We start from the raw sequence: 27,030 nt of genomic DNA on the forward strand, positions 1-27,030 counted from the left end.
TCCATTTCCTTGCTTGCATATATGTGAGCATATGTGATTTCATGGCACTTTAGACATAATTTCTTGTGCAGATTTGTTTTAAGAAGCTGTTCCTGAAAATGTAGATTCATCATAGAAAAGACTATGGCTTTGTAACTGCTAGTAAGGCAAAAAGCTGTTCTACTGCTAATCCATGTAATTGTATTTCTGAACTATTTTATTTCCTTTTTAGACATATCACACTGTGCTGCTCTGAGTTGCCAGTATCGCTGTCATTCTTCTCCATCAGGAGGGATGTGTTATTGCCCTGCAGGATATACAATAAGTAGCAACGACAGTCGCACTTGTATTGGTAAATACGGTGATTACAGTGCTATTAAAAGTATGCCGAGTCCTCAGTCTCTAATGAGATTTCTGTATTTTTGAGAATACGGGGTGGCCTAGGGGTGTATGGGCTGCAATGGCAGCATGGTTACTCTTAATAGAGAGGAGGAAGCAATGCACTGGCTCGAGGCACAAAGTTTACTCCCTTCTTTCACTCTCATGTGGGAAATACATGAAGGACACATTTGCAAACCTGGTGCAGTCTCAGTGAGTCTTTTGTTTTTCTCTGACTGCCATGTAAACCTAGCTATCTGATTCTGGCTTGTAAATCTGAGTCAATGTATTTTGGTTTGCCGAGATCTAGGCACGTATTTGTAGCAGGAGCAAGACTTGTCATGGGGGAACGGCTCACAGTCAGTAGTGTATAATCCAGATCTTAGTTTTTAACACATATGGAAGCTGGAAAGCTACTGAGAACAACACTTTTTCAGTACCAAAATGCACTATCTTGGAAATATTTCATTTTCACTTATGTGTTAATAAATGTTTAAAACCAGAAGTTCCAGTAGGGAGAATATTTAAGATCTCATTTTCTCCTTTTATGGCTTAACAGTAGAACTGCCACATTCCAGCAATATAATGTACTGATTCTACTCAGGTTTTCATGTGATGGGGGTCAGACTTTTAATGTCAAAACCATGTTGTAAGTAGTGTCAGGAATCTCCTGGCCTTTAAATAACAACAGACAGGATGGAACACCAGACAGTGTGTAGATCTGTTTGGTTTTTTTTTTTGAAAATCAGAATTTTAAAAATCCTTGGTTTTAAAAGATGACTAGTTAAATATTTCACAATTTTAGAAGTAAAAGATTCTGCAGCAACCCTAGAAATTGCTTGTAGAGCACATCTGTGAGAACTTGCTGGGTCATACTAGGTGCAGACTCTACCTGTATGGTATTTTGCATGCCAAAGTGAACTTCTTTGTACTTGTTGCTGGCTGGTTCTGGTGCACAGCCAGCTTTTAATTGGAAATTGGACACCTGTTAGCATGGTACCAAGTCTGAGCTAATACACACTGCCTTTTAGCAGGACCTATTAGCTTGAGCACTGCACTGACATAAAGGTAGGGCTCTCCTTCAGAGTGGTCTTAAATCCAGCCAAGTGTTGTGTGCAAAAAATACAGATCTGTTGCAGGAAGAATACTGCATAGACATATTCTGTATTGTGGAAAGTAGACAATGACATCCCTTCCAATGTTTTTTCATCTTCTGACAGGTGTGGGGTTTTTTTTGGGGTGCGGCGGGGGGAGGGTGTGGGTAGGTCCCTGGGCAGCAAATGTCAGTTGTTTTATTATCCAGAAACAGAAAATTGAAAAAATTGTGGAAAAACATACAAAACTTTTTTTTCCCATGCCACAGTTTTGCAAACAGATATAAACCAAGCAGAGAGGACAAACTTTCAGCTTCCCAAATACAATTACATCCCTTTTGTAGAAAGCATTGTTTATAAATATGCCATATTCCCTTGGCAGATTTTGATGACTGCAAAATGTGGGGTGTCTGTGACCAGCTGTGTGAAGATCGTGTGGGACATCACCAGTGCCACTGTGTAGAAGGTTATTTCCTAGAGCATCATCGGCATTGTCGGGCCAACACTTCAGGTTAGTGTGCAGCAGTGCAAGTCTCCTGCTGTTGTTGGACTAATAGATAGGGCTAGATAAAATGGGGCAGTTTGCATGGCTATGCCATACAACTGTTTGATTTTAACTTAACTCTGGCCTTAAGGACTTAAGGTCAGGACAGCGTTCAGAACATCAGGAAATACCAAGAGACTCTGCATCTGCTGGCACCTGTAGGCTGGTGGAGTTGACTGCCTCATCAGGGCTGCTTCTCCTCAAAACAATGTCTTCTGGGCTCCAGTGCTTTCTCAGCATTCCTGACTTCCACAGAGTTGGGAGGTCGTTGCCAGAGCCCTCCTTAACAGACAAAATCTTGCTCCTGTGGGAGGCAGTTTCCTGACCACAGAGAGGAGGGATCAAGAAATCAGGAAACCTCACCTTTTCTAGAAGGACTATGCCATGCAAGAAGATGGTTTTGCGGAATGGTGAGCTCAAACACTTGCCTGTGAGAGAAAGCATGCTCCTGGCTTCTGGTGTCCCAGAGTCTAAACTCTGCAAGAATGCTGGCCTCACACAGAGTGTGGTTCCCCATCAACAGTAGACAGCTGTTCCTGGTTGTTCACCTCCTGCTCTGTTCCGAAAGCAGGCTCTGGGAAGCCCTTCTTTGTGGAGATGTAATAGCCTCACAGGCTTTTGTGTGAGGCAGGTGTTCCTGCCTGCAGGAACTCAGTGGGAATGGGAGTCCCTGCCTGGCATAGCTGATTAGCAGTCTTGCTTCTTAGAAAAGCATGGGCTGCCCAGTTCCCTCCCCCTTCCTTCTTTCTTCAGCTACGTCTGCAGAGCAGTCATCATCTTGCAATTTTCTAAGTATGTCCTCAAAAAATAGGGAATTTCTTGAGCTAATGAAATATGCTTGACTGTATTCAGACACGCATGTGCCAGCACTGGGAAAGATTGTTCTGTTTCCAGGAAAAATCTGTATCTTTCACAAGAAGCTTTCCATTCAAATTAGTGTGACTTTTAGGCCAGTGAGTTTTTTGTAAAGTGTTGATTTTCTATCTTATTAATGGGGGAATTTCTTACCTGCTCTAAATCACTTTCCCTGGATTCATTTTTGCTTTAATTGGGAGGGTTTTATGTGTAGGGTGAATAGGATTTGGACTTAACTATATTCTTGTCAGACTTACACCAAGCCTTTCAGCAGCCATCTACTTTGAAAGTGAGCTTTCCTTCAAAGTTTTGCTGGAATCTCTCTTCTGTTGTAAGATACAGCAAAGATTTTTCTGATGAGATGAGAGAATGAAGAAGGTGGATGAGATAGAGTAGTACATAAAAGATAAGCAACGTGGCCTGCCTGCTAGAATCAAGGAATATCTGAATCTCATGGGGCAGAAAAATCTTAAGAAAGTTTTTACTTGGATTAAGGGAGCTAAAGCAAGGAAATAGAAAAGTAGAAATAGTCTTTTGGAGTTTAGATGCACAGGGGTTTTGTAAAAGTTTTACCTGGTAGGGCTTTAAATACATATTCCTGCCTGGTTTACTCCAAGTCTAGAAACCAAAGGCAAATAAAAGCAAGTTAGTACTCAGATAGAAACATTTATACAGATTGTATAATAGAGCATCTATTTAAACCTTTGTGTCCAGTGTGTATGAACCACTATGTATGTATTTCAATGCCCCTTTGCAAAATAGCTTGCCAGCAGAGTAGTCATATGTTTGTTACCCCTGCTTTCAGCTGGTGTTGCATCAATTATTTTCTCCAATGGCCGTGATTTACTGATTGGAGATCTTCATGGAAGAAGTTTTCGTACTTTGGTGCGGTCGCAGAATCGTGGTGTTGCAGTTGGAGTGGACTTTCACTTTTACCTGCACAGAATCTTTTGGACCGATACAGTGCAAGATAAGGTCAGTAGAAATTTCAAGAATAATATACTTTTGTGTATGTGGAAGCAGAGGACTGCAAGAGGCAGAATGTGTTGATAGGCCTTCATTTTTGAGAGCAGAAGCTGGCTGTATTTTTGTTTTCTAACAAAAATCTCCTTGAAATGTTTCATGTTAATGACCGCGTTTTTCAAGCTATACTATTACATGTGACATATTAAACAAAGAATCGTATTATATGGGAAAGTCTTGAGCAACTTTTAATGTTACTTGAGATGGAGTCCAAAAAACTAATTAAGAGAAATAGTAGACATTCTTTCAAAACTGAACAAATTTTTCTTGGTAATTTTTTGAAACATGATCATTTAATATGTAAAAGCTGTGTGCCTTCCAAGATGATAAAAATCAGATTTCTTAATGTACTTCAAATGGTGCTGTAATTGAGCTTGGATAACAAATATTGACAGTATTTTGTGTAATGAGCCAATATTTTGTTACTTTTTTTTTTGAAGAGGAAATATTTTAGCTTCAAGATACAGTAAAACAGAGTAATTTTAAAAAACACTCTGGAGACCCTTGTGAAAGTTGGACTTCACCCTTGTTCTTTTTCACTGTGCATAACTTACTGAAACAGAAAAAGTCCTAGGTCAACTGCTGAAACTCCACAGTCTTCTTCCCCATGTTGACTGTCATACAGAGCGAAGGAGAATCCGTGGCCTGCCTCCTGCTTACACCACATACGGATCAGTTTGGTGTCACTGTCATTATTCTGAACCTACCCATAAGCTGTAAACTATAGTTTCTACTACAGTGCCATGTTGGTTCTGTTGGAAAGCACACTGCATGGCTGTCAAGTAGGACAGGATTTGTATGTGCAATTTTTGACTTGTTCACAATTCTGGCATTTTTATTTTCACTGCAGTGGGTTCCCATTACTGCAGTTGCATTGACAGTGGCTGAATTAAGTCAGGGTCAAATCTGAACTTTCATGACACAGCAGATTTATGCTGCCTCTGTAAAAGGTATAAACAAAAGATACTATGGGTTTTTTCGATGCACACCCCAGATGGCCAGGACTGCCTTTATATCTGCCCCCAAATGGTTAGATCCTAATTATTTAATTAGGATTAATTAATCTAATTAAGTCTTAGTTATAATACCCAGATGAAAACAATGACATTAAGAATTTTCTTACATGATGCGTATTTCCACCTGATGTCTTAAAATAAAAGTATTATTAGGGTATTTGTTTTGGTTGTCCTTTTTTTTTTTTTTCTTAAGATTAAGATGTAAACTAAACCAGAAAATTGTGGGTTGTGTTCTGTGTCATCTTTATCTCATTTAGTGTACTGCCTGATAACCTAATGCCCATAAGCTCTTCTGTCAACAAGGTTTCCAAAGAACAGAATAGACAGTGAAATGGTTTGCTTGATTATTGTTACCTGGACCTGAAGAATACTTAAAATGATACAACTATTTCAGCTCTTATTTTTCTTGCATATATCTACTTGTGGTCATCTGTATTTTCATTTAAATACATGCTGTTGTTCCAAAAAAGGGATAAGGATTCCTAGCTTTTCATATTACCCAGTGTTATAATCACGTGATTACTGTATATGTAAAATTATCGTGTTTATACTGTTTGCTTCATGTAGCTCTGAGCTTGCTTGTAAGATAACAACACTATTTCTTCTTGAGCATGATGCTGTTAAAATTAGCCATAAATAAAGGAGACCAGAAGCAATGCTGAGCCTTCTCCTTTCTGTGAGAATGGAGAGCTTTCCCTTTCTTTCTTCACTTTGCAATTTTCCCCTTAGTGGCTGATGCAGTAAGAGCTCCCCCTCTTGTTTCTGGTCACTGATAAGAGCTTTGCTAAAGCATGTTCATTTGTTTTCAGTTAATGAAAGTACTGGGTTTTGCTAGATTCCAGGAAAGAAAGATGCACTTTCCTCATCTCTTCTTTATTTTTTTTTAAATTTTTAATCCAGCAATTTGTCATGTTTGCTAAAGCACGAGGCTGTTTCAGTCTGTTACCTTGTCCATTTTTCAGAAATGCTAGTTGAAGGCAAACTTCCGGTAGTTTTTGCATTGTTTTCCAAATTTTTGCAAAAAACCCTAAGCTAAGCGCTAGCTTAGTGGGTAACTTTGTTGTGTCTAGTGGCCAATTGTGGATCTGTGCTCAATGAGATGATAAAGGACAAATACTATGTGTCTTGTGATGAGCAAAACATCGTGTGGGCACTGACAATATTTGTCTTGTTTTCAGGTTTTTTCTATTAATATTGATGGCTCTGATTTCCAAGAAGTTTTAAATGTTTCAGTTGACACACCTGAAAATCTAGCAGTGGATTGGGTTAACAATAAACTCTATGTGGTCGAGACCAGTGTGAACAGAATAGATATGGTTAACTTGGATGGAACAAACCGTGTGACTCTTATTGCTGAAAATCTTGGAAATCCTAGAGGAATAGCACTTGATCCAACTGTTGGGTAAGTGATACATGTCAGGTAATAGTAAAAGATGTCAGAAATTCCTTTATTCCCATGCAAAAGGAGGAGAACTAAGTCGTAGCTAGGGTGGTCATTTCAGAATCAGATATAAAATGTTTTAAACATTACATTCTATCCTAATCTGCTCTACACCTTAAATTGTTATGGGAGGGCTGTGCACTGCTTTTATTCCCGGTATGCAGAATCTGTTTTATGGCTACAGTTGTATGCGCATGAGCAGCTCTGGAAACAGGGGAACTGTGAAATTGCCCTGCAGAAGAATAGAAGTCATCCTGAAAGATTTCTGTTGTGATACCATCCACAGACCCCCGACTACTATCTGAAATAAAGTGGTGGAGTGAAGCCAGGGAAGCTAGTGTCTTCCAACCCAACAGGCTTCAAAAATGTATGAGCACCATGAAAACTTGGATCCTCAGAGAATGGGAAGAGGAATTTCATGCACCTTGTAGTGATGGATGCTGCTTTCATGATGGATCTATTTGTCACTGGTTTATTTCTGGCAGTACACTTAAGTCTGTATTTTACTAAGGAAACTCAGTATTTCTGAGGTTGTTTGGGTGAAAGCGTGTTTCTTTCTAGCTCCATTCCATAAAAGAAGATACAAATTACTTCTTGGGCAGGAGGTATAAAGTGTGTTTTCATAGTATGCGAGCTGACAATCAAGCTCTGTCCTGAAAGGGTGCCGGTTTTAAATTCCATGTAAAATGTTGGGTTTTTTGTAAAATCTCAAGGAAACATGGGACTTTTTTTTTTTTTTTCTTTTTTTTCCCTTTGTAGTTATTTGTTTTTCTCAGACTGGGATAGTCTGTCTGGTGATCCTAAAGTGGAAAGGGCCTTCATGGATGGCACAAACCGTCAGGATTTGGTAAAAACAAAATTAGGCTGGCCTGCTGGAATAACTCTGGATATTGTATCAAAGAGACTTTACTGGGTTGACAGCCGGTTTGATTACATTGAGACTGCAACTTATGATGGGCTTCAAAGGTAGGAGAAATATTATTACTTGGAGGTTACAGATACACTGATTATTTTCTATCTAGTTCAAAGAAAGATTTGTCTAACAAAATGAGATACACAAAGGATGAAAATTACAACATAATGAATGGGATGCACCTTGCTATCTATGGTGTCATGCTATTTCTGGACAATCCTTAATTGCTCCATAATTTTGTACTTTTACTACCTTGAATACCTATTGCACTTCTTTTATAATGTACTTTTTTATAGTCCACCACTGCAGTACAAATTTTATAGCATTTGCTTTTTATTATTTTTGAATTGTATGCATTGTCTTCCATCATAATTTCTTTGCATCTTTTTCATGAATGAATTTATTTGAAATATTCCACTCCAAAGCACCACTTTGTGTAATGGGTATTAAGTGCTCTTCTTACATTTTATAAATCTTTGCTGTCAGAAATTAAGTCATCACTCACCCTGTTGTGATGCTGGGGAAACTATATCGCATCATGCAAGAAAGTAGTCCTCGAGTCTTTATGGGACTGCGTCTTACAATATAGTGTTTAGAAGCTTGCTTATCTCTGCATCTGTGATTAGTCTCTGTTACTCAAGCATAAGAAAAAAATTGTCCCCTTTCGCATACCTCCTACATATTGACTTGAAAACCAGTCTTCTGCTCATTTGACATGTTTATTGCTCAATGTATTTTTTTCACTTACAAAATTATAAAAATAATGCTAGTATCTTTGCTTCTTTATCAGGGTTTAGTAAGACAAGAATGTATTTAGTAAAGACTTTGGTTTTTAGAGATAAAAACTTATCACTCACAGCAACACCAAAAATCTTGTAGATGTTGTGCAAGTGGGCAAGAGGCAATGGCATAGTCTGCAAAGAATGTTAAAATACAGCTTACTGACCACTTGTGTCACATCTTGCATGCATACAGCATGAACCTAAATAACCCGGGAAACTGTTCAAGTAGAGCTGTAGAATTAACCCGATTTTGTAGACCTTCCTTCATGACTCTGTGAAAATAATAGTGTAGTGTTATTGTTATGTATTGTATGATGACTTAAATGTCTCTCTTTATCTATGTCCTAATATTTATCAAGAAAAATACTGTCACAATATCTTGCATAGAATACATACAATTTTTTAGCATTTGCTGTTCTTTGGTTTTGCATGAGTGATTAGTCCAAGTTAAAGAAAGTATTTTTTTTTCTTTTCTTTGACTGCATACATAGGATTTTATTTTTGGCCAGTGGCTGTTACAGCCATAAATTTTTTGCATTCAAGGTTTCTTGAATATTTCAAATTGCTACAGATTACAAATTCCTCTGTTTGGTCCCTTTCTTTAATTTTCCTCCATAATTACGAATCTTTTCCTACATTTTTGAGTTTGTCATCTTTACTCACTGTGTTTTCTTGGACATTGCTAATGCTTTTGATTGCTATGTTTTCACTTCTGTATCTTTTATGTTTATGATGTATCCTGTATGTTCAGCTTCATCTCTTCAGTTTATTTGGTCTTTTTCATTTGTACTTTGGTAGCTTCTATGTAGATGTAAAAGCCAGTGAATTAATTAATAATCCTATATCCTTTCCTCTGTTAATAAAGTTATTTTCTAGATAATATTTTGTAAATAATTGTAAAACTATCTTTATAACAGGAGAACAATAGCTCATGGAGGCTCATTGATTCCTCATCCGTATGGAATCACTTTATTTGAACACAATGTTTATTTCACTGATTGGACCAAAATGGCAGTGGTGAAAGCTAACAAGTTTTCAGAATCTAACCCTCAAGTGATCTACCAGTCTTCGCTGAGACCTTATGGAGTGACAGTTTACCATGCTGCCAGGCAGCCATATGGTAAGACAGTAAATAGATTATTAAAGGAGGTTTAGGAACTATCTTACCAAAGGTTGGTAAAAATTATGAGACTGTTATTTTGCTATAAAGAACTAATAATTATGATACATAAATTTGTATTGTAAAACTGGACTAGTTTTTATCACACTTTGGTTTCATCCAGCTCCTGTAGCTAATAAACTGCCAAATGCAACATTTAAGAGTGGGGGGGCTTATTAAATATATTGATATTTGGAAGAATCAAACTTGTGCTTATGAGTAGTATTGGTGTTTGGGACTTTTTTCCCTCAACACTGCAATGAGGGTGCAGTTGGAAAAGGCTACCAGTGTGAATGAATTCTGAGAGATGTAATTCTGAAGTAGGTCTATATGTGGAAAACTGTAGCTCAGACTATGGCCTCAATGCTGTGTGCTTGAGTATCTCTGTAAAGAGCTGAATACCTTAATGTGATGTGCATTCCAGGGTAGAACTGGTGGTGTATGATTTCCATGTGATTTAATTCCCACAGAGTCCACGTGATTTATTGTGGATGTTTAAAAAATATCCTGAAAAATCAAGATAATGATGCCATTAGGTTAATAGATGAAGTTATAGTCCTGTCTGTATTACTTTCCAGTAAGAAATCCTTGTGGAAGTAATAATGGGGGATGTGAACAGATCTGCGTTCTCAGCCACAAAACAGATAATGATGGACTAGGTTATCGCTGTAGATGTATACTGGGATTTGATCTACATGTTGATGGACGACGTTGTGTTGGTAAGAAAATGCGTTATGATTTTGGAAATAGCACTATTCCATTAGTTCTAGAGTTATTTCTAGAACATCCTTCCTCTCTTCAATAGCTTTGTGGGTTCAGTATGCCAAGGACTTCATGTTTTTACATCATAGCTCTTGTTGACAGCTTTAAATGTAATAATTTCTGCTGATGTTCATTTCAAGCCACAGAAACTTAAACTCATCACTTTTTATGAGTGTTTTAAGAGTTAGATATGGAATATGTGTAGACAGCTGTATGATTGAGCTCTTGATTCTGAAATCAAGCATGGATGCTTGCTAATATGCAGATTTTGCATTGTTTTGAGCACGTAAGCCTGCTTTCCTGTGCAGTAATGTGCAGATTAGGTTGATCATCTCCTTTTGAACACATATGGCAAGAATAAGAGATTCAGTTTTGGAGCTGTGGTCTTCCATCAGCAATCTGCTGCTTCCTGTTTGAGTGCAGAATTGTCACTGATGGGAGGTTTACCATAGGTATCTATTAGCAAATTAAGCCAGATATGTTGTCTATAGTTCTAATATTTGACCATGCATTTATCTGGCTAGCTCAGATATGGTCTGGTTATATGGTGGCTCCACAAAGCCCGTGAGTTATTTTTTTATAGATGATTGTAAAAAGGTGAACACAGAAGATGACTTCTGCTTCCATAGGGGTAATGTTTTCTGTAAAGGTGTATTAGGAACACAGTAACAATGCAAGAGGAATACTTGACCACATCACCTAATATTCTGGGTTGGGTTTTGGTTTTCTTCAGTTTTTAGGCCTGTGTATATTTAAATTCCTATTTTCTCATTCTTATTTTTTCTATTTCCAGGCTATTAGTGTTGCCAAAGGAAAATAAAGCTTTACAGTTAATTAATGCTCAATTATCTCACCTTGTGAGTAAGTAAAGACTGTGTCTGATCTTTTCTTTTGCAGCTGTGCAGCAGTTCCTGCTGTTTTCATCCCAGCTGGCAGTGCGGGGGATCCCATTCAATCTCTCTACCCAGGAAGACGTGATCATACCTATAACAGGAAGCCCTTCATACTTTGTTGGAATTGACTTCTGTGCTCAGGATGACACCATTTTTTTTTCAGACACAAGTAAAGACATGATCTATAAACAGAAAACCGATGGTTCAGGTGAGAATCATTCTTAGGAACTGTAGAGTAACTGTGGTAAGGAGAGTAGAATATATATTTCTAAAAAGAAGCACAAAAAGTCACATTGTGAGAAATACATATAAATCTCAGTGTCACCCCAGTAGTCTGGAAAAGTTTGTGGGAAAAGTTTGTCAAAAAATTTTGTTCAACTCATTAAGCTCGTCGAAGTCTCCTGTTCTTTGACAAACTTGCTGAATGTGTTTGGGAATGAACTATTTGTAGCACTTCTCACAACTAGTATTTGTCATCACCAGTCTGTTTATACAGACTAGTATGCCTTTCAGTAGCATGAAACTGAGTTTCTATTTTTAATTTCCCTATCTGGAGAGCAGGTTGTTTGTTATGATATTGTAATACAGAAGAACAACATTATGGTTGTGAGATCTTTGGAAGTCCTATTTATAATAGTGTGAAGAATGTTTCTCTCCAATTTATAATAATGATCACGTATATATTAAGTCAGCATATAGTCTTCTGAGCTTGCTTGCTGTGTTGGGTTGGAGTAATGGTAGACTGCAGCTGACCATTACTATGCAAAGAGTAGGTAAGGTCTGGCTGTTGAGCAAGTTGTCCTTACTGCACTGACATTACTGACTGTCATTCATAAAACTTCTCTCAGTGTAAAGTTAGTGACAGTTTTTTGTCTTGTTTTTGACTAGTCTATTTCTCTCCTCTTTTGGGTTTATGGTCTCATGAACATATACCTCCTTTGCCTGGAGCAAAGGGCAGCCCCCTCCCCTTCATTATTGGTCTTTATATAAAGTAGCACAGAGGCAGCATTTTTATCAAGGCAAACCACTAGTTTTGTGAACAGAATACTGCATTCACGTTATTTCCTCTGTTCTTAAACATTTACAATCATTATGTGTGTTATAAATTCTAGGAAGAGAAATCCTGACGGCTAATAGAGTGGAAAGTGTTGAAGATTTGGCCTTTGACTGGATCTCAAAGAATCTATACTGGACAGACCCTAGATACAGGAGCATTAGTGTGATGAGGCTGGCAGATAAATCTAGGAGAGCTATTGTTCAGAATTTAAATAATCCTCGGTCCATAGTGGTTCATCCTGTTATTGGGTAAGTTTAGCTTGGATTCTCGCTTGAAATTATATGAACAAATTTATGATTTAAGCAGAATTGTTGAGGGTAGATTTACATCTGATTCTGGATTTCTGTTTGGACTTGTGTTCTTTTCCAAAATACCATCTCCTTCCATTTTTCTTGTCTTTATTTCGTTTTATTCTGGCCTAGGATTCAGCACCCAGAGGAAAGGGCAAGGTGATACAGATTCCACATGAAAGAAGCACTCAAAAGAATTCTCTTTAAAAGCATGTGTTTTTTTTTGTTTACTCCTGTGTGTTCATAAACAGGCAAAAGAACTTTGTTTCTTTGTATCACTCAGATTAGAAAGCTGTTTCTCATACTTGAAAGATAGTTTTCTAAATTATTTTTAATATACTTTCAATTCTCAGAATGCTAACCTTGGTTCCTTTATTTTTTCTATCTGAATTTCTTTATTTGAAACATATTAGATACTGCTGGCTCTATTTGATACAGACCTTACAATATGTGATTCTGTGTACAGAAAATTAAGCCCAGCTTTTCTTTGATGGAAATGCTTAACTTCAAATTCAGTACTCTATGTTGTTTGGCCATGCCAAAACAGTGTTCCTTTCACAGCATAGTTCAGCTTCCTACTGCCATACTATTGAATTTCTTAATTCTCGGATATTGAATTTTCATGTTTAGTAACCAAATATACTGTTTTGGAAGTAATCTCATAAGAATAGTGTTGAACTTGGATCCTTGCGTATCCCAACCTTTTTTGTTCATTGCTTTGTAAAGTTATTTAACACTAGCTTGAACTCTTTGACTGTAGGCATAAGTCAAAAGGATCAGGAGAAAATTCTTTGTAATATTCATGCTTACTTGTAAGTATTACCTGGAAGATGCATTTTTGCTTGATTCTTCCTCCCTATCAGTACTTAAATGAAATCCTTAACAATTTTAACAAAGTTACAGGTATTTTATGTCTAAAGGGACAAACCACTTCTGAAGATTTTGGAAGCTGTTGTACATAGTGGTACCATCAATGAATATTTATCCTACCAACTGGGGAGAGGGTCAACATACAATTGTATTTTTTTCAAGTATTTGAAGATGCGGTACAAAGAAGAATGTTAATGCTGTTCAAACATTTGCTCTCCCACTTGGGAGGAATATAAGTCTGTTGTCAGAGGATGTAGGGAGGCAACTAGGAAAGCTAAGGCCTCCTTGGAATTAAACCTTGCAAGAGAGGTCAAGGACAACAGAAAGGGCTTCTTCAAATACATTGCAGGTAAAGCCACCACTAGAGGCAATGTAGGCCCACTGATGAATGAGGTGGGGGCCCTGGAGACAGAGGATAAAAAGAAGGCGGAGTTACTGAATGCCTTCTTTGCCTCTGTCTATACTGTTGGAGGCTGTCCTGAGGAGCCCCGGACCCCTGTGGCCCCAGAAGAAGTCAGGATAGAGGAGGAATCTGTCTTGGTAGATGAGGGCTGGGTCAGGGACCAATTAAGCAATCTGGACGTCCATAAATCCATGGGCCCTGATGGGATGCACCCGCGGGTGCTGAGGGAGCTGGCGGAAGTCATTGCTAGGCCGCTCTCCATCATCTTTGCTAAGTCGTGGGCAATGGGAGAGGTGCCTGAGGACTGGAGGAAAGCGAATGTCACTCCAGTCTTCAAAAAGGGCAAGAAGGAGGACCCGGGTAACTATAGACCGGTCAGCCTCACCTCCATCCCCGGAAAGGTGATGGAACAACTTGTCCTTGGTGCTGTCTCTAGGCACATCAAGGATAGGGGGATCATTAGGGGCACTCAGCATGGCTTCACCAAGGGGAAGTCATGCTTAACCAACTTGATAGCCTTTTATGAGGACGTAACCCGGTGGATAGATGATGGTAAAGCTGTGAATGTGGTCTATCTCGATTTCAGTAAAGCGTATGACACGGTCTCCCACAGCATCCTCGCAGCTAAACTGAGGAAGCGTGGTCTGGATGATCGGGTAGTGAGGTGGATTGTGAACTGGCTGAAGGAAAGAAGCCAGAGAGTGGTGGTCAATGGGACAGAGTCCAGTTGGAGGTCTGTGTCTAGTGGAGTCCCTCAACGGTCGGTACTGGGACCAGTTCTATTCAATATATTCATTAATGACTTGGATGAGGGAACAGAGTGCACTGTCAGCAAGTTCGCTGATGACACAAAACTGGGAGGAGTGGCTGACGCACCGGAAGGCTGCGCAGCCATTCAGAGAGACCTGGACAGGCTGGAGAGTTGGGCGGGGAGAAACTTAATGAAATATAACAAGGGCAAGTGTAGAGTCCTGCATCTGGGCAAGAAGAACCCCATGTACCAGTACAAGTTGGGGGCAGACCTGTTGGAGAGCAGCGTAGGGGAAAGGGACCTGGGGGTCCTAGTGGACAACAGGATGACCATGAGCCAGCAGCGTGTCCTTGTGGCCAAGAAGGCCAATGGCATCCTGGGGTGTATTAGAAGGGGTGTGGTCAGCAGGTCGAGAGAGGTTCTCCTCCCCCTCTACTCTGCCTTGGTGAGGCCGCATCTGGAATATTGTGTCCAGTTCTGGGCCCCTCAGTTCAAGAAGGACAGGGAACTGCTAGAGAGAGTCCAGCGCAGAGCCACGAAGATGATTAAGGGAGTGGAACATCTCCCTTATGAGGAGAGGCTGAGGGAGCTGGGTCTCTTTAGCTTGGAGAAGAGGAGACTGAGGGGTGACCTCATTAATGTTTCTAAATATGTAAAGGGCAAGTGTCATGAGGATGGAGCCAGGCTCTTCTCAGTGACATCCCTTGACAGGACAAGGGGCAATGGGTGCAAGCTGGAACACAGGAGGTTCCACATAAATATGAGGAAAAACTTCTTTACGGTGAGGGTGACCGAACACTGGAACAGGCTGCCCAGAGAGGTTGTGGAGTCTCCTTCTCTGGAGACATTCAAAACCCGCCTGGACGCGTTCCTATGTGATATGGTCTAGGTAATCCTGCTCCGGCAGGGGGATTGGACTAGATGATCTTTCGAGGTCCCTTCCAATCCCTAACATTCTGTGTGATTCTGTGTTTAATTATGGTATATCATTGGGTATATGTGTCTTCTGACATGTGTGTGTTCAGGTATATATTCTGGACAGATTGGTTCCGTCCTGCTAAAATCATGAGGGCCTGGAGTGACGGATCCCATGCCTTGCCAATTGTGAATACAACGCTAGGCTGGCCTAATGGCCTAGCCATTGACTGGAGGTAAGGACAACACAGAAGCTTTTTGAGCAAATGTGTTTCTTCCTTTAAACTGTTAGGGATTAAAAATAAAGGAATTGTGTCAGGTTGTGTGCACTGGCAATTTCATATTGAAGAAAGACCTTGTTTTTAAATTTGTTGAAAAGCCGGTAAAATGTAAAATTTTCTCAGAATCCCTCCCCGTGCACCTCAGTAGCCTCTTGTCAGGTTTAAGATTCATACTTGAGAAAATGTTAGTGCTTCCTAATGGACATAATGTCATTTGAAGAGATATGACATTTTCATTATTTCTAGTTCTCTAAAGCTGTACTGGGTGGATGCCTTTTTTGATAAAATTGAGCACAGCACCTTTGATGGGCTGGACAGGCGGACTCTTGAACGTATTACTCAGATGACTCACCCGTTTGGCCTTACTATTTTTGGAGGTAAGTCTGGCATTGAAAAATACTATCATCTACTATAACAGATTTTTTTTTTTAATATGATGATCTGTGAGTATGTGAGAGAAAATAACATGGCATTTGTAATACTGCTTTTCCTATAAAAAAACACTGTTGAAAGTTTCTATACAAAATATATATTCATTACTTCTTGCTCCTTTTTCGGACTGTTTTTGTGTATATTTGTGTTTAAATACTTTGAGGCAGATCAGGTAACTCTTTTAGTGCAACAAGGCAGATATGCTGTACTAATTATAGCTTCCAAGGTGGGCTGCTTGTGCTGGACAGAGAAGGTAAATCACTTCCCTAGAGATGATCAGCAATTTCAGGATTTTATTACTTGTATGTAGAGTTTATCACTGGATTTATGTCTTGTGTGAAGAAAGATGTCAGCATCTGACCTCTTTTGATTTTGTGTAAAAAATATCTTCAAAAATCGAAAATTTTCTGGAAAATTGTCTTAATGAATGACTTTTAAAATTGCCTTGGAATTTGAAATGTCAGTTGAGTCTGTTATATCTCAATTTAAGTGAAATGAGAGAGGGCTTGTTTTTCTGAGTTATGTCTGTCTGTCACTGAAAGACGCACGTTGGCTGCATTAGTGATAAAAGCCGTTTTGTCTTTTTCATGAAACAGTTATGAAAAATTATTACATTTACATGAAAAGCCTTGCTGTTTTTTCTCATGGTGCTTGATCTTTTATGTTATATTGCTCTCTAATAGTTGTATGTTAAATCTCTTTCAAAACAGGTTATGCCTATTTCACTGATTGGAGACTTGGTGGAATAGTTCGAGTGAGAAAGTCTGATGGAGGAGAAATGACTATTATTAAGAGGGGCATCAGTAACATTATGCATGTTAAAGCATACGATGCTCATTCCCAAATAGGTGAGCGCTTTTGTTGTACAGATGAAAGACATGAAATAGGGAATAAGAGACAAGACATCGGGACAGCAGGTTTCCACTCTCAATTTTAGAAATGGCTTTACAGAATTGTAACTGAAATGCAGGAAAGGCAACACAGGCAATTTTCCTCCACCACTTCTGTTACTTTATTTAATAACCTTGTAAAATAAAATTATGATTCCACTGTGTTTTGTGTAATTGTATTACCAGTTACATCCTTGTATTTTTCTTTTTTCCAGTAGAAGTTTTAGTTAAAGTGAACTGTTTATTTTGAGGAATTGGGCAAACGTTTATTAATCAAACTTCTATTCTTTAAGTAATCACTGTGCGTAAGTCTAATTTTTTCTTCTTCTCACTGCTGAATTCTATGCAATCCTATGATCTAAAACAAGGATTTGATATTGTAGTTAATGTTTTAAAACACCCAATGCACTTACCAAACATATGATCAAACTGTGTGCTAAGGCTCACCACCTGTTTGGTGTCCAAAGATTGGATCAGGTCTCCCGGCCTTGCTCCAAGCTCCTCATTTGTGGTGGTATACTTGTTTGCAGACAGTTGCTGAAAATTGGCAGAAAATTGGGTGAAATGTGATAGTATGTTCTTGGCTTCCATAAACATTTGTGTCAATGAAGAGTATATGGAATGCTGGACTTCTTATTATGATTTTCTACTACTATTACTGTCGGTGAACTTGACCCTGTTTTGCAGTGTATGCAAAACCAGGATTTGCTACAGCATCTTTTTAGTAAAACATTCTTTTACAGTTACTGTGCACTTTTAATAGTTCCCAATATCAGTATCAGTAGTGTATACATTGATCTTCTCTATCACTTTTTAAGGCTCTAACTTCTGTAACAGAGGAACAAATCCGAATGGAGACTGCAGCCATTTCTGCTTCCCTGTACCAAATTTTCAGAGAGTTTGTGGTTGTCCTTATGGCATGAAGCTTGCTGCAAATCAGCTGACATGTGTTGAAGATCCATCCAATGAACCACCCACTTTGCAGTGTGGGTCCTACTCATTTTCCTGTGGTAATGGAAGATGTGTGCCTCGATACTATCAGTGTGATGGTGTTGACGATTGCCATGATAACAGTGATGAACACAACTGTGGTTCGTTAAGTAAGTAATTCCTGTAATTTACAGTTAGTATTTGTTGTTTGCAGTTCAGAAAGTTTGGGTCTGTCTGATTTCATTGGAATAAACTCCAATTTTTTATGGTTGCATCTGTGGATAAATCCTGAAATCTACCCGGGAGATTAGTTACTTTGGAAATTATTCAGATAACTCATGGGAATACGGGATTCAGCACTGGCCACCTAAAGAATGCATGAAAATATTCATATCTCACTTGTTCTCAAAATTCAATTTACAGAGTAACAAAAATTTATCTTCTAAAGAAAAAAGTTGTCTTTTATTCTTATTTTTTTGTAAATTTTGAAAGATATTGGAATATCCCTTGCTTGTCTTATTGTGATGAATAAGGAGGGACAAACCATCTTTTTATTAAGATGAAGACATTTAAAAAGTAGCACCATAAGAAAAATAACAATCATATGCATTTTCTAACCTTCCTCTAAGATTAGAGCAGCATCTTTAATTTAACATCTGAGTAGAAATTTTACAGTTTTCATTATATTTGGGCACTTCTGGACTATTTATTACATCTTTATTTTTACAGTGAAGTGGATTGAAAGCACATTGGTTCATTTCCTGGTTTTACTGTAAAGTATTTCATACAAAATATTTTGTTGATCAAGTAAATTGAGAGAACAGTGGGATAATTATAGTTGCTAAGTATTGAAGAGTTCTTGGCTTTTATGACATATTTGGTGCTTCTTTCTTCAGAGTTAATTCTTTCTTTTAAATCACAAACAAGAAAATAGGACATGTTAATAAAATGTGCTCCTTAATGCATAGGACTAACTAGTATGACTAAGGTATAAACTTTCTTATTAGTGAGCTATTTTAGAATAACTAGAATGTCTTTTGGAGAAAAGGAAACTATAAAGCAAATGGCCACTTGAAGAAGTTATTTTTCTTGTCCTTCAGATTGTTTTGAAGTGCTCAACAGTTTAGTTTTATATTGATACTTGCAGTTTAAAACAACTTGGAAGTATTCTGTTCAGTTCTGCAGCATGTTAGCATGACAGACGTTTGCATTTTAAGCAATGTGCGTTTTAGAATTTGATGCATATTTTAGACATTCTGTAAGTATACTAAATGTACTGAATACACTGGCAGGGAAGGCAAGTTTTGGAGATCTTTATAAAAGTGTCCTCCTGTTTTGTTTTTTATTTAGACAATACTTGTTCTTCATCAGCTTTTACCTGTGTCAGTGGACAGTGTATTCCAGGTCGCTGGCGTTGTGATAAACATAATGACTGTTTTGATGGCAGTGACGAACTGCATTGTCCTACACAAGGACCCACTTCATGCCCTGTAACCCTGTTCACCTGTGATAATAATAGATGTATTCCTAGGACCTGGATATGTGATACTGATAATGACTGTGGTGATGGGTCAGATGAAAAAAACTGCAGTGAGTATCACAACTGTTTGTTTTTTAAACAACTGTGTATGTCTACATAGAGATGTCTGTTGGTATAAGGATGATAAATGAAATTAGGAAGAAAGAACTAATATCTAAGTTAGACTAATATTTTGCAGTCCGTAAGATGTGGAAAACTCATCTAATTTGAACTACCAGAGCCAAATAGAATGCAGAAAAGTAATTACAAATAAAAAGGGGCAACTGTGATAGTTATAATCATGGTGCTGCATAATGTCATCCACTGCAATTTACAGCAAAAAGCAGCTAAAGCACTTATTTCATGAGTGATCTCAGTAATGACTAATGGTGTAGTTGGCTAATCTAGTCTGGAAGTTTTTAACAGAAGTAAGACAGTAGTTTTTCCATATACTTTATTTAGCATAGTTTACCACTGAGTGGAATTTTCTTTTTGTTTGCATAAGTCCAAGACTATATATGATCAAACAATTACCTGGTAATAGTAGTAATTAGTGCTTGTAATTTATATGATTCCTAGTTGCTGCATTAAATGCTGCAAGTTATTAATAGCGTCTTTCTACTGTCTCAGTATTATGCTGATTTTAGAAGAGAGAAAAGAAACACATCTGTGTTTGTTGTTGTTCTTGATAGCTTTCACAGGTACTTGTGAACCCAGGCAATTTCAGTGTCCGGACCATCGCTGTATTGACCCATTCTATGTCTGCGATGGAGACAAAGACTGTATAGATGGTGCTGATGAGCATGACTGCAGTGAGTGTAACTTCGTTGAACGCCTCTTTATTGTTTCCTCACTTTTGCCCCAAGGGGTGTCTTTGGTGACCTCATATTACCAGCTCTAAGATAGAAGAATGCATAATAAACCTATCCATAAATTAACCCTGTTTGTGATGCTTGTTTTAGCGTTTTAGTAAGCCCTTTGATCTTTAGGCTGGTTGCAGAGGGCTGAAATCTGTTTCCTCTGTCTTCTGTATATTCCAAGGTCACTGTGTTTTTTGTGTCCCAGGGAAATCATGGTCTTCCGTGCAACTTGGACTCCTGATATTGTATCTGACTTGGTCACCTGTAGAAAAATTGAGTACAGTCTAGCTCTGTAAAATAAATAACATCAATATTTTTTTATTTTGTAGTATATAACTGCAGTGCCACAGAGTTTAAATGTCTAAGTGGCGACCAGTGTATCAGCACTTACTACCAGTGTGATGGTGTTTTTGACTGTAATGATCACTCAGATGAGACTGATTGCCGTAAGTATATTGACGCTGAAAGAAAGGCTTCAGTTATTAGGTGATGCTTTTGAAAATTTCCTTTATCTGCTATATCAAATAATTGGCACTACTGTCCTTAAAACCTCAAAATTCTTTTTAGGGAAACTTGTCTGTAAATTGTTTTTCTGAGCAGAAATTTGAAACACAGTAGGTTCCAGCTCAAGAGTAGATTTTTCTGGCAAAAAATAGTTTGCATTCCTTTTGGCTCTAATGTTTTGTTTTACTTGGTGCCTCAGTCTCAGGGTTTAAAATAAAATTAAGAAGTCTATTTATCTAGAAAACTGGAAACCTTGTATCCATGAGAGTTAGACTGAAACTTTTCCTTGAGTAATTTTTTTACAGTGAAGTTAGTTAAAATGTTACAATGCAGGGTGGTGAAAACTTGTTTCAGCAAGTAATTTCGTATTGCTTTGGGAATGTACATAGATATCAATATACATAGATATCAATATGTGCTTGCTCAAAATATAACAATAGTTGAATTGCCTTGTTCACCATATTATAAAGTAGGAGTTAAATTTGTCAGATTCTGAAATGTCCTGTAGATTGACTGTGATTCTATGGCCTGATCTAAAAGCAACACAGTTCTTCATAGTATTGTAACTACTTACACAAGAGATGAACTGAACATAGTGATTTTGCTTCTGTGTCTAAAATTGAAACAGCTTCTGAACTGTTGAATGTCACTGTTTTAGCTACAAGACCACCAGGGATGTGCCACCAGAATGAATTCCAGTGTCAGTCAGATGGCAAGTGTGTTCCTGCTAACTGGGAATGTGATGGCCATCTTGACTGTGCAGATGGCTCAGATGAACATCATAGATGTCCTGCCAGGACTTGTCCTCCATCTCTTTTCCGCTGTGATAATGGCAACTGTGTCTATCGAGCGTGGATCTGTGATGGTGATAATGACTGCAGGGATATGAGTGATGAGAGAGATTGTCCTACTCAACCCTTCCGGTGCCCCAGCTGGCAGTGGCAATGTCCTGGTCACAGCATCTGCGTGAATCTGAGCAAAGTATGTGATAATTCTGCCGATTGTCCTAATGGAGCTGACGAATCCCCGTTGTGCAGTAAGTTACCGTTCAAGCATCTGCTATAGCCTACTATGTGCTACGGCTTCAGAAAGTAATGGAATATTCAGCATGCTGTATTTAGCGCAGCAATATTTCTAGTAGAAGTTGTAAGCTTGCTGAAATTAGAGCCCAAATTACTAAGCGGAACTTGCTTGCAGTGAAGGGAGACTACGATGATGACTGATGAATTCATTAGCGATGTCCAATCTTGTGCTCTGAATTCAAATGTGACTTCCACTGACTTCAATATACATTTTTATATAGCAATATGGGAATGAGCTTTGTGTTTCTGAACGCATTTGCTAAAGCATGGTATGCTTTAAGTTCATATGAAATGTGATTCGGTCCTTAATATTTTCTTTTAAATTTCTAACTTCAAAAATCATGAAAAAAATCTAAAAGCTCACATGTAGCCAGAATTTGAATTTATGTCGATTATGAATTGATTTAAGCATAACCTTTTTCTGTCTTCCTTCCTTCCTCCTTCTTTCTCTTTAATCAATGCACATGCTCAGATGAACCCCAGCCAGGTATGATTATAAATTATTAAAATTATTGTTTATTAATACAATGTTAGGTTTGGAGTGGTACAGTAAAATTTTATATATTTCTCGCTAGTGTTGAAAAATTTGTTATAAATTCTTAGGCAGCCTTCTGTTTAGCATACATTTAATGGGATTCAGTAGTACACACTGGGTTGTTATCTGCCTTTATGTGCATTGTGGGTGTTATATTTTGCATAAGAGCCTCAGTCCAGTCTCACGTTGCATTACTGATGATTGTGCAGTCATGTTTTAGCAGCAATTTTAGGCTAGTAATGCAATTGCAAAATATTAAATTTAGCATAAGAAGCTTTTGTTAACTATTTGCTTATTTCCTTCCCCAAACCCCATTTCAGATCAGGAGAGCTGCTCTGACAATAATGCTGGCTGCACTCATGAATGTATTCAGGGACCCTTTGGAGCTCAGTGTACTTGTCCTCTTGGATACCAGCTTGCAAATGACTTCAAGACCTGTGAAGATATTAATGAATGTGACCCTCCAGGCTTTTGTAGTCAGCATTGTTACAATGAGAGAGGATCTTTTAGGTGTTACTGTGATGAAGGATACATTCTAGAAACCAATGGGAAGACTTGTAAAGCAGCAGGTGAGGAACATTGGTGTCAACCTAAAGAATGACAACAGTGTCTGGAAAATGTCCAGCTTTGCCATTTTCATATTGTTCTCTTTTAAAAGAGCCGATGTAAACAGCCACTTAAAGTTGTTCATGGCAGATGACTTTTAGAGTAAAGAACTGTCAGCTGGGAGGTTAATTGGAAACTATTATTTCCTTGAAATTAGGTGTTTAAATTAACACTGTAATTTTTAACCCTGGAATGGTCAAAAATAACATTGTGGAGAAAAGCAATGTGCGTGCGTGTAAACCATATGTTAAAATTTGCTCAAAGTTCAGTGCTCACAGAGTGTTTAAATCTCAGCCTTTCACAAGACTTACCTAGTGCCTATGCCATACTTTGCTCATTTCTAAAGAGCAAACAACACTGACACAGCCTAGCTGTCTGTTACTCTGTATATCTCTTACGTAGTACACTGACAGTATGGGGGAGCCGCGTACCCAGTGGAATTTGTCACCACAGGTTTCCTGGTTTAGGGATATACACAGGTTGTGGAAGACTCTTGCAATTACCTGCAAAGAAGCCTGGCCCTTGCTAATAGGGAGTTTCTCATACTTTGCTCTCTTTATGGTTGCTACTTTTAATTTGTTTTTCAGCAGCTTATCAGTGTAAGCTGCTGCACAGCAATCAAACCACAGCAGCCTATCGCTTTCCTGTAATCTGTTTATTCTCCTCCCTGGTCCCCATGCAGTCTCAAGGGGAAAAAAAAGAGCAGGCTGGCTAAAAAGAGGGAAGAAGACAGGCTACATAGAGTAACTTTGGGAGCTGAATTGAGGACTGGGAGTTGAGAGTGGCTTATGGAGGAATGAGGGCTGGAATGTCAGCAGCAAACTGGTTGGACAATGGGGAAGAGGACCCTAAGTCCAATATGAGACTGGAAGGGGACTCTAGTAGAAAGAGTAAATGATGGAGAAAGGGTGGAGAAAAGCCATGGTAGATCCAAAAGTCAGGATGGACAGACTGGATGTGATAAAATATCTTGGCCTGAGAATTGATTTGAATTTGTCCTTTCAATATGTGTACCTAGATACAATAGCTTGATGCTGTAAAGCCATGTCAAATTACTCAGTGTTTCTTTTTCTTACAGAATTACTGTTGAATAGCTGATTGGTTTATTTAATTTCTTTAACTTTGACAGAGTCTGGGAATCTCTTCTGCTGGTGGCAAGTCGTAACCAAATCGTTGTGGACAACATTACCTCTCAGTCGCACAGTATTTATTCTCTGGTTCGGGACGGGAGGAATATTGTGGCTATTGATTTTGATTCAGTCACAGATCGTATCTTTTGGTCTGATACAACACAGGATAAAATTTGGAGTGCTTGTCAAAATGGGACTGACCAAAAAATAGTAAGTTTCACTGAGTTATTCTTGTCTCTTCATTGTGGAGAGAAAATTAAGACACTGTATCTCCAGTTAACAAAGGGGAAGAGGGGAATCCCAACCTAGTAAGAAGAGAGATAACATAGACAAAGTGAAACAACTTTGTAGATACTAAGCCAACAATTCATATAGTTTTTTGAAAAAGAAACCAGAATGCTTTCAAGAAGCCCTTTTTAACATCAGGCTGTAAGTTGATTTTCCTATTAGTAGATGCTAATTTCAACAGATCCACTGAAGTTAGTAGGAGTGTTTGGGTATATGCTTTGTCAGCGCTTTGAATATGTGCATTGTGACTAATTCTGCATAAGAGACCTAGAAAATGTTGGAGCTATTGGTTCCCCATTTTCCCTATCTATAGAAATGTAAAGGGCTAAAAATTTAATATCAACTAGTTTGTTCTCTCTCTCTCTCCTTTTCTTTTTAATTTTTGTTATTAAACATGTGTTGACAGTGGTGTCACCGTGACTGAAAGTATAGCAGTAGATTGGTTAGGTCGCAATCTTTACTGGACAGACTTGTTCTGGAAACAATTCTGAAGTCTCTAAAATGGATGGGAGCCACAGGACTGTGCTGATTAGTGAAAATATAACAAACCCAAGGGGACTAGTGTTAGATCCCAGAATTGAGTAAGACTTCTTTTTATGTTTTGTTTTGAAAAGATGTATATTTTATGATCTAACAATATTCAAATTTGAGATATGCCCAAATTGTATTGTAATTGTAAATGACAACTGAAAAAGAAAATTTAAGACATTTTTTTAAAATAGTATGTTTGCAGAGTTGATTTAATATTTAAAGTCATATGGTAATTATTTTGGTGTATGGTAATCTGTTGCCTCTGTTTCACTATAACAGGATTTTTTTTTTTCCTGTAAAACAGATTTTCTTACATTTACTTCCTAGTTAAGAACTATTAATTCAAAGTCTTATGTGTCATTATGAGTTGGTGGTATACCACAAACTTGCATGTAATATAATGTGGTATGCCTGCCTGGCAAGGAACAGTTCCTTCATAGCCCCAAGTCTAAAATAATTTACTGTACTGTATTTTGTAATGTTATTACAAAAACATCTTCCCATTTCAGACAGGAAGTCAGCATAGAGTAAATGGAATGTTTATGATTTTGAACTGTTCATGTACAAACTTTACTGTTTTTTTGAGCTCTTCAATGGCTTGAACTCTGTTTACTGCCAAGCCACGTGGGGCTCTTCCAGCTACAGCACTGTTAATGTTATTGATGCGTGCCTGTTAAAGTACAACCCATATCAAATTATTATTTAGCAACTGGAGACTCAGATCATAATCAATGTTGAAAAACAGTGATAACAGTAGCTTCTGTATACTGGTGTTATTGACAAATGAAAGGCAGTAGAAGTATTAAACGAAGTTTTACAACAGGAATTATGGTACTATCTTAAGTAAGCATATTGCTGAAATGAATAATTTCAGTATCATTGCATAGGACTTTTCTTAAAAAGGTTGTTTCTTTTTTTTGGCTAATGAGTCTTTGTGTAACATTTCTCAGTAGGCAGCTAGTTTTTTTTTTCAGATTGGTAACCACAATTTACTTTTTTCAGTGCTCATGTAATGTTCTGGACTGACTGGGGCCAAAACCCTCGAATTGAAAAAGCCAGCATGGATGGCAAAATGCGAAGAGTGATTATTAACAATAAAATCTACTGGCCCAATGGACTCTCCATTGATTACCCAAACAAACTTCTCTATTTTGCTGATGCTTATCTTGATTATATCGATTTTTGTGATTACAATGGAAACAACAGACGACAGGTGGTTGCAAGCGATCTGGTAAGACATTAATATGAAACCATTGTTTTCCCATGTCCTTGCTGATAGCACTTAAAAACATATTTGCACTGTCATAGACTTGGATGTACTTTTCTTCAAAATACTTGGGTGAAGCAGATATGAAGTATTTTAGCTGCTTGCTACAGCTGGAAAAAGAAGAATTGCATATCCTATTCACAGTCTCTCAGGAGATTTTCAACAGAACCTGGACCTGAGTGTGGACTTAGTGCTTTAGATCATTCTTATTTGTTCTGTCTGCATGCATGAAGTCTAAAGGTGACATCTGACCTGCTGATACAATATGGTGCATTTGCTGTAGGCAAATACAGTACAAAAAACCTGAAGAACTTTCCCTGATCACCTTCTGTGAGTGATGATTGCTACTATTCTTGACAGCAGTGAAGGGTTTTGTGCTGCGAGGACTTGCTGCGTGCAGGGCACTTCATGAAGACCATCCTTCTTACAGGCTTTCTCCCAAAGCAGTGCTGCTGGCAGCTTGTAGCACTGTCCCTGTACCAGCATAATAGTTCAGATGTTCAGCTGGTACACATAAACTGGTATAAATAGCCACGTGTATATGTTAAAAAATTGAACCTTGGGGGTTATATTTTTGGCTAGAGAGACAATCCCTGTGAATTAGGAGCTGGTGCCATCTTTGTTGCCTCACTCCTAGTTTTCCGAAATGTAGATAAGCCGCCTTCTTTGACCCTTTGGTAGATTATAGGGGAGCTTATCAGAGATGCTAGGTCTTGACAGGTCCATAACTCTTATTAAACGTTTCCTCTTGTGCCCTTGAAAATCTACAATTGGGTCTTTGTCTGTTGGTTCCCTGGTTCTGCCCTACAGTTAGACTGCTTTGTTAATTCCTCATGCTGTACATCTCACAGGGTCTTTTTAGCATTTTCATTTTTTAAAATGTGTATTTCCCCAATGATTAATGTCTTCTTTTCAGGCAATAGGTGATATTTCATATTCTTTTGCTGTAAAGCATCTTTTAAGACAAAGCTGCTTTTCTTCTTATTTTTAAAAATTATGCTCAGCTCTGTGGTTACTTCATTGCAAGCTTTACATATACAAATATCCAGA

At 38.1% G+C, this 27,030-nt stretch overlaps 1 protein-coding gene across 1 annotated transcript in view; it reads left to right on the forward strand.

Moving 5' to 3' along the window:
- Positions 1–27,030, forward strand: part of LRP2 (LDL receptor related protein 2) — a 132,562-nt gene that overhangs the window by 36,435 nt on the left and 69,097 nt on the right. The window contains 23 exon segments of the mRNA XM_068408324.1: positions 212–331; positions 1,834–1,962; positions 3,656–3,825; positions 6,068–6,291; positions 7,090–7,296; positions 8,943–9,145; positions 9,763–9,903; positions 10,844–11,047; positions 11,952–12,144; positions 15,236–15,361; positions 15,653–15,783; positions 16,549–16,686; positions 17,547–17,828; positions 19,009–19,248; positions 19,870–19,989; positions 20,367–20,483; positions 21,200–21,577; positions 22,479–22,727; positions 23,894–23,902; positions 23,905–24,118; positions 24,589–24,670; positions 24,672–24,763; positions 25,716–25,944. Coding sequence (XP_068264425.1) covers positions 212–331; positions 1,834–1,962; positions 3,656–3,825; positions 6,068–6,291; positions 7,090–7,296; positions 8,943–9,145; positions 9,763–9,903; positions 10,844–11,047; positions 11,952–12,144; positions 15,236–15,361; positions 15,653–15,783; positions 16,549–16,686; positions 17,547–17,828; positions 19,009–19,248; positions 19,870–19,989; positions 20,367–20,483; positions 21,200–21,577; positions 22,479–22,727; positions 23,894–23,902; positions 23,905–24,118; positions 24,589–24,670; positions 24,672–24,763; positions 25,716–25,944 — 3,998 coding nt within the window.

This window comes from Nyctibius grandis, chromosome 9 (genome assembly GCF_013368605.1).
Source record: "Nyctibius grandis isolate bNycGra1 chromosome 9, bNycGra1.pri, whole genome shotgun sequence".
NCBI classification, from domain to species: domain Eukaryota; kingdom Metazoa; phylum Chordata; class Aves; order Nyctibiiformes; family Nyctibiidae; genus Nyctibius; species Nyctibius grandis.